The sequence below is a fragment of the Neophocaena asiaeorientalis genome, unplaced genomic scaffold (assembly GCF_003031525.2).
Source record: "Neophocaena asiaeorientalis asiaeorientalis breed wild unplaced genomic scaffold, Neophocaena_asiaeorientalis_V1.1 scaffold26, whole genome shotgun sequence".
NCBI classification, from domain to species: domain Eukaryota; kingdom Metazoa; phylum Chordata; class Mammalia; order Artiodactyla; family Phocoenidae; genus Neophocaena; species Neophocaena asiaeorientalis.
In genome coordinates this window covers 3,969,567-3,983,108 of record NW_020173108.1, presented here as the reverse complement: position 1 = coordinate 3,983,108, position 13,542 = coordinate 3,969,567, and the positions used below count along the sequence as shown (strand labels likewise).

General features: G+C 46.8%; 1 protein-coding gene and 2 non-coding genes across 5 annotated transcripts in view; 1 reads left to right on the top strand and 2 right to left on the bottom strand.

Moving 5' to 3' along the window:
• TRIM36 (tripartite motif containing 36) overlaps window positions 1–9,919 on the bottom strand; it is a 49,271-nt gene extending 39,352 nt beyond the window's left edge. For 2 of the 3 annotated variants that reach the window (XM_024743375.1, XM_024743374.1), the window contains exon 1: window positions 9,857–9,919. In XM_024743375.1, the coding sequence (XP_024599143.1) occupies window positions 9,857–9,919 (63 nt within the window). Of the gene's footprint in view, window positions 1–559; window positions 587–9,856 lie in introns of those variants that run through there. The other variant, XM_024743376.1, reaches the window with a different exon arrangement.
• Window positions 9,920–11,031: 1,112 nt separating this feature from the next.
• Window positions 11,032–11,217, top strand: LOC112398709 (small nucleolar RNA SNORA81). Its single transcript, XR_003003047.1, has one exon. It is a non-coding gene; the product is annotated as a small nucleolar RNA SNORA81 (small nucleolar RNA).
• LOC112398710 (small nucleolar RNA SNORA81) lies at window positions 11,050–11,234 on the bottom strand. Its single transcript, XR_003003048.1, has one exon. It is a non-coding gene; the product is annotated as a small nucleolar RNA SNORA81 (small nucleolar RNA).
• Window positions 11,235–13,542: the final 2,308 nt, after the last annotated feature.

The window sequence follows — 13,542 nt, the reverse complement described above, 5'->3', positions numbered from 1 at the left end:
TGAAACAAAAACACTTGTACCCCGACAGCTGCTGCAGTAAGCCCGCCTCCCGCGATCAGGCAAAGGCGGGGAGGAGCCACTGCTCGCGGCGACTGCGGGCCAGGCCCGCGAGGGTCCGAGGGGGACTCGAGAGCCGGCGCCACCGCGCTCCCAGACAAAGGAAGGCGGGACACGCGCGGGACACGCGCCCCGGGCCGCGACGGGCACCCGACTCCCTAAAGCGAATTAATTCTACAATCTGAATACCATTAAATAGCCCCGCCCAAACTCCCCGAGGTTCTCAGGTGAGCCATCACCGCACAGGAGTGGCACACTCTTCCGGGCCCCGGTGACCCCGAGTCCGACCGTCCCACTGAGGGGCAGAAAGGGGGCGCCCCGGGTTGCGAAACCCTGCCCGGGGCGGGAAAGGCGAAGAGGAAGCGGGGCCACCACACGCCCGCCCTCACTCCTCCGGGGTGACAGGGTCCCTCACGGCTCAGGGCAGAGGGGAAAAAGAGACCCAGGGGACCCGGCGCGCCGCCACCGAGGCGTTAGGCGGCCGTCCCTCTCCCCCACTCACCAGCGAGTCTGAACCATCCCCCTCCATGGTAGCCTTTTGCCAGGTGTCATCAAAGGCAGGATCCAAACAGGCAGACGGGCGGCCCCTGGCTGGGTCTGGTGAGCGGGTCCCTGTGGCGGCCTTGGAGCCTCGGTTCGGAGCCGGAGGGCGAGCTGGTCAGCCGGACCCGACCAGCGGACCGACGCGGCGAGGAAGAGGCCAGGGCGGGCGAAAGCAAAGACGCGGAGAGACAAGCTTTGCTCCCTACGGTGGCTCCGTGAATCCCGCCCCGCAGCCGGCTGCAGCGGCGGCTCCTGCGGCCTGCGGCTGGGCGGGCAGCCACGCGGAGATCAGGGCCAGGGGTCCGTGGAGGGCGGGGCCAGGGCGGGGCGGCGCCGTCGCCCGGGCAACAGCGCCCACCGCACAAAGGAGGAGGGGCCGCGGGCGGGCGGGTGGAAGGCCCAGCGGCGGAGCAGTGGGCGGGGGTGTGGCAGTCGGCGGGGTTCCAGCTCGCTCAGCCACCGCAGCTGCCCTTTCCCCGCCCCTCCTCACTGCCGCCCGGGCCGCCACCTTCGCCCCCTGCCGGGTAGAAAGCCTCGGAGGGTCGGAAGTGAGGGCGGGGAAGGGCGGTGGAGGCCGAGGGCCGACCCGGGGCGGGGCCGCGGTGGAGCGGTCCGGCGGTGCTGCCCCGGACTACTTCCCTGGCCACTGCTCCGCGCCGACCCTCTGCTCTTCATTTTTCTTTCCGTGCGCTTTGCTAAAGCGCGGACTAAGCATTCAGAGACAAGCTCCATTTTCTGACTCTAGCCAGGGCGGCAGGGAGAGGGCTGGCCCCGGCCGCCTTCCCGTGCCGTCGCACCCGGCACACAGAGTCGCGCGCGGGGGAGGCGACCAGGGCGAGACCCAGCTCACCCCGCCCCAACCGGGGCCGGGGGTTTCCCCTAGAGGGTCCCTGTCCTCGCCCCGCTCTCCTCCTTCTCTTCCGGCCCGATTCGTAGCGTGCACTTCACATTCCCTGACTGGTCACCAACCACTCGTTTTCTGCTTCTGCTTTTACACACCAGGGCGCCGCGCTGCCACGCACGGCACGTTCTTGCCAAGTGGCGCGGGGACAAGCCGCAGCGTAGGGGGTCCCTCTCCCGGGTACTGGCCGGGAATTAGAGGCGGCAGCTCCCTGCCCCGCCTAGTGTGTGCGTCCCGCCGCCGCCGCCGCCGCGCGGTTCCCACCCCCGGGCACGGAGGGTGTGGGGAAATCGGAACAGCTGGTTGGTCTTTAACGGCTCCGGCACCCACGCACCCAGGCGGTGGGCTACCGCCCTGTGTTCAGGCACCGTTTTTCCAGGTCGGAGACTAGCCGCATAAAGTTCACCTGCTGCGGTTCAAGCGCGTTTCTTCCAGTTTTCAAGGCAAACCGAAAACACATTAACGTGGGGTTGTTGGAAAAACCGTATTGTTAGATCACGCCACCGCCCTCCCAGCTGGCTAAATAATTCCATCTCATGTATAGACTGAGAAAACAGGAGCTCTAAGCAGCTGGACGAAGGGACCACAGAGCTGTAGCGCGGCATCCCGTTTAGGTTTTGACACGCTTCCCACTTTTATTTCCCATTTGGGACAAGTCTCTGTCTGTGGCAAGTTCCGCTGTCTTCCCACAGCACTGTCAGCAGTAATAGCCTCTTCTCCAGCCGACAATTAAATAACGCTGTGGCAATGCAGAATTAAGAACAGCAAGGGACCGTAGCAATTGTCTTTAATGGAATACCCTCAATTTACAGATGAGGTGCAGAGAGGATGAACACCTTGCCAAGTAATGACTGGACTATTCTGATCCAGATTAATGCCCGCTGCGTGGCCGAACATGCTGGAGTTGAGGCTGCTTCCTCCCCACAGGTTCTGAAGCGTCCTAATCAGAAGGGAACTGAGGAAGATAACAAAATGCGTGTGTAATTTAGTTACCTATATGATGTCCTACACCATGTTCCCATATAGATTTTAAAAGTCTCGACCATTAAAAAGCATTATAAGTCGGTTTCTGTCTTTAATTCTGGTCTTTGGGTTCAACAATACCCCTTTGGCTGTAATCTCACATCAGCACACTTGAATAGTGCTTTGGTCCAAAACTAACGAAAGTACAGAGTAAAAGAGATTAGAAGGTTTCATTAACATGAACTAAAGAAAAAACTGTACAGACAATACTTGGCTGAAAATAAATTTGAAAGCCCTTCCATTATGCAAATCAAATGACAATGAGTTATTTTCCACCTGATTCTCAAAGTTCAAAAAATATGTTAATACACTTGGTAAGAATGTGGGAAACTAGACACTTTCAAACTTTTTTGTAACAGTGTAGATTGGTCCAGCTTATTTGAAGGGAAATTTTGTAAAACCTATCAAAAAATTTCAGTGTTTCTCCTTTTAAGCAATTCCACTTCTAATAACTTTCCCACTGAAAGACTTGCATTGTGCACAAAAACATGTACAAAGATCTCAGGGGGACTTCATAGAAATTAAATATCAACTATCCATAATGTACATCCATGCCATGAAAAGGATTTCTAAAATAGTGTAAAACAAATATAAAAACATATGGATTCTGTATGTTGCCACTTTGAAAAAAAAAAAAAAGGTGAGACAGGCAGGCATATTGCTTACATAGGCAAATAAGTAAATAAAAGTAAGTCCGAAATGGAGCACAAAAATTGGTAACAGTGTTGTGGAGAAGTAAGGGGATGGAGTCAGGTGCGGAAGACACTTTCCACCCACAATGTATTGTATTATTTGCACTTTATAATATGTGTATGTTTTACTTCTAGAAACTTTTTAATGTAACTTAATCCATAAACTTTTAAATCCATATTTATTTAAACTATTTAACCCATATACTTTTAAAAGCAAAACGGGGGAGGGGGAATATTGGTAAGAAGATAGCAAATATGAAAACCAGCAGTCTAAATGACCACTCTCCCATTTGCCTAGTCATTTCTCCCCCGCTTGGCTGCCATGCTTTGGGGCATCTCATCACTTTCTCTCAACATCCATCCATCTCAGCCTCCCAGTTATCAAAGATACCAAGGGGCTTCCCAGTTCCTCAACTTAAAATCCTGTGTGGTTTGGGTTATTCGGGTTTTTTTTTATAATTCTTCTCTTTCCTTTCCCCATACCTCTCTCTGACAGCCTTCAAATCCTCTTACAACAACTCAAAATGAATCTAGTATAGTATGGAGGGCCTAGAATTACCATGCTTCTTCTCTGTAGACATTTGAAGGCGTTTATGTACGACTGACATGAAAGATGTGTTTTGTTTTGTTTTTTAAATCATTATTCTCCCAGTTTGTACTGCATACACCATCCCTTGGTGCCTGTCCCTCCCCAGTTTGGAGTATCCTAGCACTTTCTTTTCCAGTAGTTTCTTTTAAAACATGGGTCAAAATTCAACACAAGGAAGCCTATTCCACATCTATCACCCCCTCCAGTCTACAGACCTTCAATACTCCTGCCTATATTATGATATCTTGTGCTTGGTGGTGGTGTGTAATTGCTCTTCTATCACAAGGGTGTGAGCTGTCTCAAATCTATCTGCTTCATGAAGTCCAAAAGGTCAATTTCTCCTCCTTCACCTGCCATCAACCACCACTCCCGAAACACACACACACATAACACTATTCAGGTCTGGTAAAACAGACGTTCAATAAATGTTCATTACCTCACACTTAAAATATAAACCTGATACCCTTTAGTTTCTACACTATTCACTAAACTGACTTGCTCTCTTTCCACACTCCTAATACCCAACAAGAGCTTAAATTCCTGGCCAAGTCAGGTCCTAATGACCCTGGTGCATATTTGAGTCAGTGCTGTGAGGTTTGGTCAGAGGTCAAACAGCCAGGGTACTGTTCTGTTAGTATATCCTGAACAAGAACAAGCAACAAGGTCCCATGGCCAGCATACTTCTAAACCTTGCCCCCTGGTGGAAACAACCTGGGTTTTCAATTAAGAGAGCCCCTGGACTTAGGGGAAGTAAAGAAGGTGGCAATGAAGTCAATTAATGAAGTCAATCACAGGGTTTCACAGTGGACTGCCACATGCACCGTCTAAGCTACTGGGTATCAGGAGGTTACAGGTGAAGGCACAACAAATGACATTTACCAATTATTGACCCAAGCATCTGACAAGCCAAGCTTACCTGTCATAAAGTGTTTCTGTGGGAACAACCTCAGGGGAGAGGAGTCCAGCAAGCCAGGAAGTTCGGATTTCCCTTGCCGAGCCAACTCGAGCTCATCTTTCAAGGTGCAAATCTAGAGGCTCCATCCTCATTAGTCTAGTTCTCATTGGTCAGCTCCCTTTACTCTGAGTTCCTCTAGCACTTAGAGTCTTACCGCTCAGTTTAACACGATTAGGATGCTCTCATTTCGTACACTCGTGTTTGATGTTTTGTAAGCCTTATCTTCCCATCCATTTCAAGCTTTTGTTTGTTTAAGAGAAAATCCAGGAGGCATTTATCTGCTAACCGGTAGCACCAGACCAGCGATTTGAGAGTTGATGAGAGATACAGTGCTGCTCTGGCAGACACTTCCCCATTAAAGGCAGGAGTGTACTGGCTGCATAACTGGTGGGCAAAGGGGTCCCTTAGCCAACTTGGGGTGTGAACAATATCGATAATATTCAGAGGTTGTTAGCAGGTCCCCTTTGACCACATCTTATTATTCCTACACTTAGGGTTGCTAGGTTTAGCAAATAAAAACACAGGACACCCTGTTAAATTTGAATTTCAGATACATAATGAACTTTCTTAGTATATGTCCCAAATATTGAATGGGATATACTTACATTAAAAAAATCTGTTGTTTAACTGAAATTCAAATTTAACTCTACATCCTGTATTTTATCTGGCATCTCTACCTCCCATTGTTAATGATCATAGTTTGCATATAAGGGGTCTCAAGACCCAACCCTGTTGTCAAAGTAGCTAGATGTAATAGCTTTACTTACCGAAGGCCTACTATGTGCCAATAACAGTATTAGGAACTTTGCACAGAATATTCATTTAATCCTTGCAATAACCCTGCGAAATAGGTATAATTCCCTTCAGAGGGGACATGTAACAGTGACAAGTCCTCTCCACCTCTATTCAGAGATTAAGTAATACCCTCAAGGTCACATGGCTAGATACCAAGAGCCAAGATTCAAACCTGGGTGTCACTCTAGCATCCCTACTCAGGCCCACAGGAGTGTCTAACAGGCAATTTCAATTTAATAGAAAATATGATTTAAACATTCTTTGACAAAGCAGTTTCAGAGACAGTATTTTCCCCCAAAATTATCTTTCGAGTAATGTAGTAAAAACATCAGAGGGAAATTCTGATATTTATAAAATTAGCTATGTTCAAGTTATCCTGCTATCATCTAAATCTCTTCACCTTTCCTCCTCCCCACAACACACACACTTTACCCAATCCCAAGATATAAAAAAATATTTTATAGGATACTTTGCAGTGTGTACAACCTTAGTATTATCACCCAGTTTGGATTCAGTTGTGTGAGCAACTATCTATTGAGCCTTCTAAAACAGATCATTTGGTGGTATGTTTGTTTTGGTCTCAGGAGATGTTTAAGACTTTACATTAGTCGAGATGTGAGGATTTTCTAAACGTAATTATTTCAGAGTATAAGCATCTTCTTGAAAACAAATTTTGTGTTTATAAAAGTTCTTGAATCTTTTGTGCCTCAAACATATTCAAAGTTAAAAGTAATAATTCACCAAGTAATGGAATCATCACCTGTTTCTTGATTAAAATTAAATGTAAGCTTTCCAAAGCCTTTTTATTTTGCTCAAACTATTGTACTCCTTGGATGTAACTGAACAGTAATTATTGAACTGTGGGAAACAAGAAGTGCTTTCTGGCTGTGAATACATAAATATAAGTATGTTTAAATGCTAAATAAAGAAGCATACTGAATTTAAATTCTTCTATGTTCCTTGTCATCAAATCTTCATTATATGATTCTAGAAAAGTGTGTGATAGTGTGAAGAAAAGAAATGTATGAAGATGATAAAAAATTAATAAGGTAAATCTTTCTAGAGACCAAAACAGTTTGAAAATACTGCTTTGTGTAATCCTAGATATTGACCACAGAGTTGGAAAGCTCTCTTTTAGCCCAAAGAGATGAGTTACAAAAGAAAAACCAAACCAAAACAAAAAAAACAAAACCTCAGAAAGCAGCTTCCAGAAATGGTACAAATTTCTGTATTTCTGTGATAGTGACATATAAGCAAGTCCATTTACATTGATTTTTAAACCTCTTGAGAATTATCATAGGTATTAACCATACCCATAGGGTATTGTTTGATGAACAGAAAGACTACAATGGTAGAGATCACTGTGTACTTTAAATATTAAAGTACTCATCACAATAGAGTAAAACTAGATGATCAACTTTGTCATGTGGGTTTTATGTTACTCTAAGATGAAAGGCTCACCTCCCACATTCAAGAACACAACAGTAAGCTAATTTAATTTGAAATAGACACACAGCAAACTGCTGCCCCTGGGAGATGCAGTGGATTGGAGGTGGGAGTGAAGTTCCACCTTTTACTCGTAAAATTTTCTGTAAAGTTTGAATATTTTGCAATGAGCATGTATTAAACGTTGTAAAAATTTAAAGCCATCAGAGACAAGTGAAAGAAATTGGGATGATGGTCAACCCACTGGTCTCAACTTTGAAGGAAGGGAAGGAAAGGGCAGGGGGTTAGGAAGACAAGAGCCTCTGCTATTTTTTTTTTATTTTAACTCCATGAACTTGGCGTAATTAGATCAGTTTCACCTTACCAACTTGAGCTACAAAGTGGAACCTAACTTCTCAGAGGAAAATAAAGCAAGTCAAAGGTCTGCTAGTCCTTGGCTAATACTCAGCGAGGTATTCGGTGTTCAAATCCTGTATAATCACATATATAAGCAGGGTTTTAAATAGAGTTAGGGGGCGGAGCTGTGAGGAAAGTGGGCAGAGAATAAGCTTGAGTTGTAATGGTTAGGAGGCTACTCCTGACCCCTCACGCCCCACCCCGCCAAATAAAAGGCAGAGGGAGGAACTGTCCTAAGATCTCACTGTGAGAAGCTACTTCCCAACTCCAGAGATTTCACAGGGATACCTGCCTGTCTAACTTTGGAAGTCAGCTGACCTCCGGCTCCTGCTTTTGCTGCAGGCCCATTACTGAAACCTAGTGAAGAAGGTCCGCCTACTGGAGAGCGAGGCAGAGAAATTCAGTGGATGAAGCCAGAAGGTTATTTGGGTTCTGTTTTTTCATTACAGTGAGCATATTGTGAAACACAATGCTAATTCTGAGAGGTTGTTTTTGTTCACCTGACTTTATTCTAAGAAGTTTTAAGGGTTCACTAACGGTTCTGCCCTACTCGCCCATTTAGTATTCATGAGAAGTTCACCTGCCTGCTTCATAATCACCTGGGATGTCAACTTGCAGATCCCTGGTCCCACCTCAAAACTATTCTCTCCGTATATCAAGCGTTGCCTGCTATTGAAGGAAAGTATTATTAACCAACTAACACAATTCTGGCTTACTCTGAAGAATGTCTGAGCACCACGGGCCTAAACTCACCTCTCCATCATCCTATTCCGATCCCATCAAGAGTGGTACATTTATTTTACAATCAACAAAAGGCATCCTCTTTCCTTCTCCCCGCCCCCCGCCCCCCGCCCCCCGAGTTCCTAGGCAACCAGGGTCCTGCTGTGTGCTTTAGAGGGCCAGTTTCTGGCCCTCTTGCGGCAAGCCTTCTCGCTCAGGGCCAGCACCTCCTTCTGGACTTCTTTCCCCAGGGTCGGTCCTCCAGAGGGTAGAGAGGGCTGTAGTACGCATCCCAGACGGGGCGGGGAGGGGCAGGGTGCTGGTGGCCAAGGGGAAGCTGTTTGGGGCGACAAGGAGCTTGGAGATGCTGGTCAGGATGTCCCTATGCATGTGCAGGAGGCTTCTCGAGTTGTAGGATGGAGCCCCAGGATTCGAAGAAAAGTAGAACCAGGGTCCTCCATTTGTACTTCTGGTCCGTGGTGTAAATGATAGAGATGGCCCGAAGCACAGCCTCTACCTTCGAAATGTTAGTAAGTATTCTGTTTCGGAAGAGTGTGTTCCGTGTTTGAAGAACAGGAGAGAGAATTCAGGGAGGCTCACAGTTTGCCCGGGACGCTTTCGTCTGGGAGGGCGTTAACCGGTTCCCCAGCCCCGGGAGCCGCGGGACTGTCTGGCCTGAAGCATCCACGGAGTTGGGGTTAGTGAGGTATGAGACTGATGTTTCAGGTGCTCGCACCAGAGCTGCAGATCATCCTTATCCTTTCTGATGACCGTGTGCAGGGCCACAACCTTTTCTCGAAACTCCAGGTGCAGAAGACAAACGCAGACGCCGTTTCTCGCCTTCTAGCCACAGGCGAATCCCGGCAGGCCGCGCACCGCGCAGCCTTCTCATTTCCCGACACTTCCCGCCTGTAAACCAATTAGGTGCCTCTCCAGGCACTTTCTCTGAGGCAGCGCGGAGGCCCGCCTCCCCGCAAGGCTTTCAGTTTAGGCGCGGCGCCACCCGGCCCGGCCGAGGGCGCGGTCACCACGCGTCACCGACAGCGCAAGCCTGGGTTTCTACAGGTCTCCGGGACAGGTGCCTGGCTGAAATCCGGTGCCTTAGCATCTCCTCCTTCCCACCAAAGGAAGGATGTTTGAAATGTTCCCGACCTGGGACAACGGCCAAGGACCTGGAAGGAGTGCTGATAACGCCAAGGCTTGGCGAACGGGGGTTCGTTTCCTATTTATCCGCCATAAGGTCGGACTGCTTGCTGAACCCGATCCCACCCTCCTCGCCTATCCACCGTCTGGTCCGACCCTCCCTCTGCGCTCCGCGCCTGGACGGGCGACGTCAACCACTCGATGTCACCACGCTTAGGAGCCCTGGGTGCGTCAAGGAGAGCCCTCTGGCCAATGCCCGACCCTCCTCCCCATCTTCGCAGGCTGAGATCTTGACCCTCGCCGTCCCGAGAGCCCCCGCGGTCGCCCAGCTGGCCAAGTGCCTTTTGGCTCATTTCAGAAGTGCCGCGCAATTAAAAAAAAAAAAAAAAAAAAAGCGTCTACTTTGCATTCTGCAGCTGCTGGGGCGCCCTGGCTGAGATCGCTGACCTGGGACTCCAGCCCCGCCCTCCCCGGCGGCTTCAAGGGCCCGGGACGCCTACAGCCACAAGCCGAGCAGTGCCTGGAGTGGGGGCCACAGGCTGAGTAGTGCCTGGAGTGGGGGCCCAGTCCGCGGTTCCGCGCGCCACGGCACTTACCTTGCCTCTGGCTAGCAATTCCATGATGTAGCCAAATTCACTTATGTCCCCCGACTCAGACATGGTTACGACCCTTCGCAAACTCGGGAGGAACCAGGCAGGTGCATCGAATATGTTTTCTCTCTCTTGCTCTGTTTTTAGTCTGAGTTTTGCCAAGCGCCCCGCCTGTGTGCTGTTAACGAGGAAAAATGAGAAAGCGGGGGGAAAAAGCAAAAAGCGGGGTTGGGTGGGATGAAGGCCATAGAGGGCTCCTGGGCAGCCACGTCTGGCGTTCTTAGCTCCGGGCAGGGCGACGTAACGCAACAAACGAGGGCGGCGGCGGCGGTGGCGACCGTGAAATCCTCACCGGGCGGAGCAGGGCGCGGAGGCCCCGCCTCCTCGGGGATCGCGGCCCGCGCCTCCTGCCAGGGGTCGGAAGGCTGCGGAGACAAACACCTACACAAAAGCTTGTCTGCTCCCGGCGTGGCGCCGCCCCAGCCCGGACACCCACTGGATAGTTAAAGCCGTCCTTTATGCGATGGCTGAGACGGTGGCTGTCTGGAGCTCTCAACGCAAGGACCAGGAAAAATCCTCACCCCACTGTCTGGAGGTGCGAGGGCAGAGAGAATGAATGCAAAGCAGGCACAACAAAGGATCTGGCTGACAGCGCCGGAAAAAAAATAAGTGAGGGCCCAGGAAACGGCAACGCCGCATCTCAAGTCAGCCTTCCTGAAATCCAATAGGTAACAAAGACCAAGCCAGCGCTTCTGAGATGAGAACAAATACCAGGATTGTATTTTAAACACTCTAAGTGTGTAAGGTCGATTGTATCTCTATATCCTCTTGATACTCAACTTTCCTTTAATTTAAAAAAAAAAAAAAAAGGATTCCTGCCAGCAAGATTCCTGGACATTCTCACTCCTAGTTACGACTAACTCACTTTCCAATTATTTATTTCATTGATTGAGTTAAACATTCAGTGCATGTTTCTCACATTTTATACTTCTTTTTAAAATAGCAGCTCCCCTAGGAGGCTGCAGCTGAAACGGCCTCTTAGTCTTCTCCCTGCTTCGCTCATACCTATCTTTGCTTCTCTTGAGAAGAAAACTTGGCGGAACAAAGTCAGGACTACTCTATTCCTCCACTATAGGCAGTCTCTTATCTTTCTTGAAAAGGAGGAAAGTGATAAGGGCATGACCTTTTTTTTAAAAAAAAGGGCATGCCCTTTTTTTTAAAAAAAAGGGCATGCCCTTTTTTTTAAAAAAAAGGGCATGCCCTTTTTTTTAAAAAAAAGGGCATGCCCTTTTTTTTAAAAAAAAGGGCATGCCCTTTTTTTTAAAAAAAAGGGCATGCCCTTTTTTTTAAAAAAAAGGGCATGCCCTTTTTTTTAAAAAAAAAAAAAAAGAGAGAGAGAAAGAAGAAAAGAAAAGAAATGCCAGCTATGATTAGATTAGACACAACTATAAGATTTACTGCAAGAATGAAACCATTTCCCTTAGGGGTTTTTCTAGTTTGCCTTTTCTTTGGGTCATTTTCTGATTTCTCTTCTCTGGTCCAGAAATCCAAAAGTATATAATGATTTCTTTCTTCTTTTTCCTGCACGTAAAGCTCCAATAATGTTGCTCCTTGACTCTTCTTCCACTAGAACTTTGCTCCCTCTTCAGTGTGTTACTTTTCTAAGTTGGTGCCGATCGCCTCTTAGAGCAAGCAGCAAAAGTTAATGTGTTGGGTGTTCACAGTTGGGCTCAGTAGGAGATAAGACAAAATCATAATGCTTCCTGTTTAGAAGCTTCTTGTCCTTCTCAAGTTCTCCAGAACCTTGTGTATGCCCTTTGCTTCCATAAGGAAAACTAAACAGAATTCAAGTAAGGTCTGTAGCATCCATGAATGCATTCCTCCCCAATATTAGCAATACTTGACAGATTGCCAGAAAGAGGTATTGCTTTAAAAGAGAGTTTTTCACACCCAGAAAGTATTTGGGCACATAATAAAAATCACGATGTTAGAGCCAAACTAGTCTTAAGTCAGGCATGACAAGCAGGAAGGAGGGAGAGACAAAGGAACAAAAAAAGCCAAATGTTTCCCCTTAAAAAGCTTACCCCCAAAACCCCATCCAATGACCTCCACTTACATCTCCCGTATGAGAACAAGGACATATGTCCACCCATAGTTACAAGGAAGGCTGGGAAGGTGATTATTTTACTCTGGGAACATTGTCACTCTAAACAAAATCAAGGATTTATTAGTGAGGAAGAAGAAGAAAGAGATACTGAGTAGGAAACTGTTGGTTTCTGCTACCCCTGGGGTAAGTCCATTCAGTTTCCTGAGTTTCTTTCTTCTTTATTTTCACTTTTTTGCCAGCACCACGCGGCATGTGGGATCTTAGTTCCCCGGCTAGGGACTGGACCCGCCAGGGAAGTCCCAGTTTGCTGAGTTTCAATTTTCTCTTCTGTAAAATGACTGGTTTTGAACTAAATGGTCTCTAACCTCTTCCTCCTCTTAATGCTAATGTCTCCAATCTAAGGATCCCTTTACCATCCGGCAGCACTAGCTGCTCCTCTTTTCCCTGAATAAGTTGCTATTATAAAAGCTCTGTCCACCCGATCACTTGCTATTAGGAAATACTCCAGGCAAAATATGCTTAACAGTTGCCTGGATTCCCACCCAAGGCCAAGATGGGGCTGGGGGCAAGGGTCTTAGAATCAGCTGCTGTAGTGGCAAGAAGTGGAACTGCCCATAAGAGTCCACATTGGTGCCCACAAGTTGGACACCGAACATTTACTCAGATGCCTGGTGGTATTTACCACTCTTTATTTAGTCACTGAGCGAATAGCACTATGGAACATTAAGAACCTTTCAAAGATGACAGGCATACAAAATGAAGACTGCATTAACATTTCCCTTGAAATTCTCTGTACAGACTTCAAAGACACAGGATCAGTCAGTAGGTGCCAAACAAAATTTGCTTTATTATTTCTCTTACTTCTAAGAACAAAATAAGATTAATATCATACAGATTAATATCTAACTTCATTCCCCATAGGAACCAAAATTAAGAAAAAAGTTAATTCACATTTCTCAAAAATAATAAAAGTAGCATGACAGATGCTGCTTCACAGGGAAATTCCCCACCTAAAAGAAAGATATTTAATAGAGGGATTACATGACGTGTGAATTTTTCACACTGAGAAGTCTAGCAATATTAAAGAGTCCCTCGCTGTGGGAAATCTAATTGTCAGTTTCCATCTAATGGAGAAAATTTTTCAATATAACTGCTTAATTGCCATGCGGATTCCTGAAATGACTCTAACCTATAGAGAGCCACAGCTTTTGGCTTCATTTTCATCCATGACACCCTACTTTCTCCTCCTTATAGTAAACAACATAACACAATAGTTTTAACAAATAACACAAAAAATACACATTCCAAGTTTTTCTTAGCTGTGGACACAAATAAATAATTGTACAAATTTAGAAGTTGAAATCTATGATGATGAATGTTTAGCAGTTTAGGAGTTAGAGACTGGAATTAGTAATATAAAAATATCCTGGTTTTAATAAATCCTCATATTTACTTCAACAGTCTTTATTTCAAAAGTGGAAACATACAATGTAGCTTTCTGACACAAATGCATCCTAGCACCTATACGTAGAAAGGTCATTTAAAAAACCAAAATTTTTAACAGCTTTATTGAGGTATGATTTAC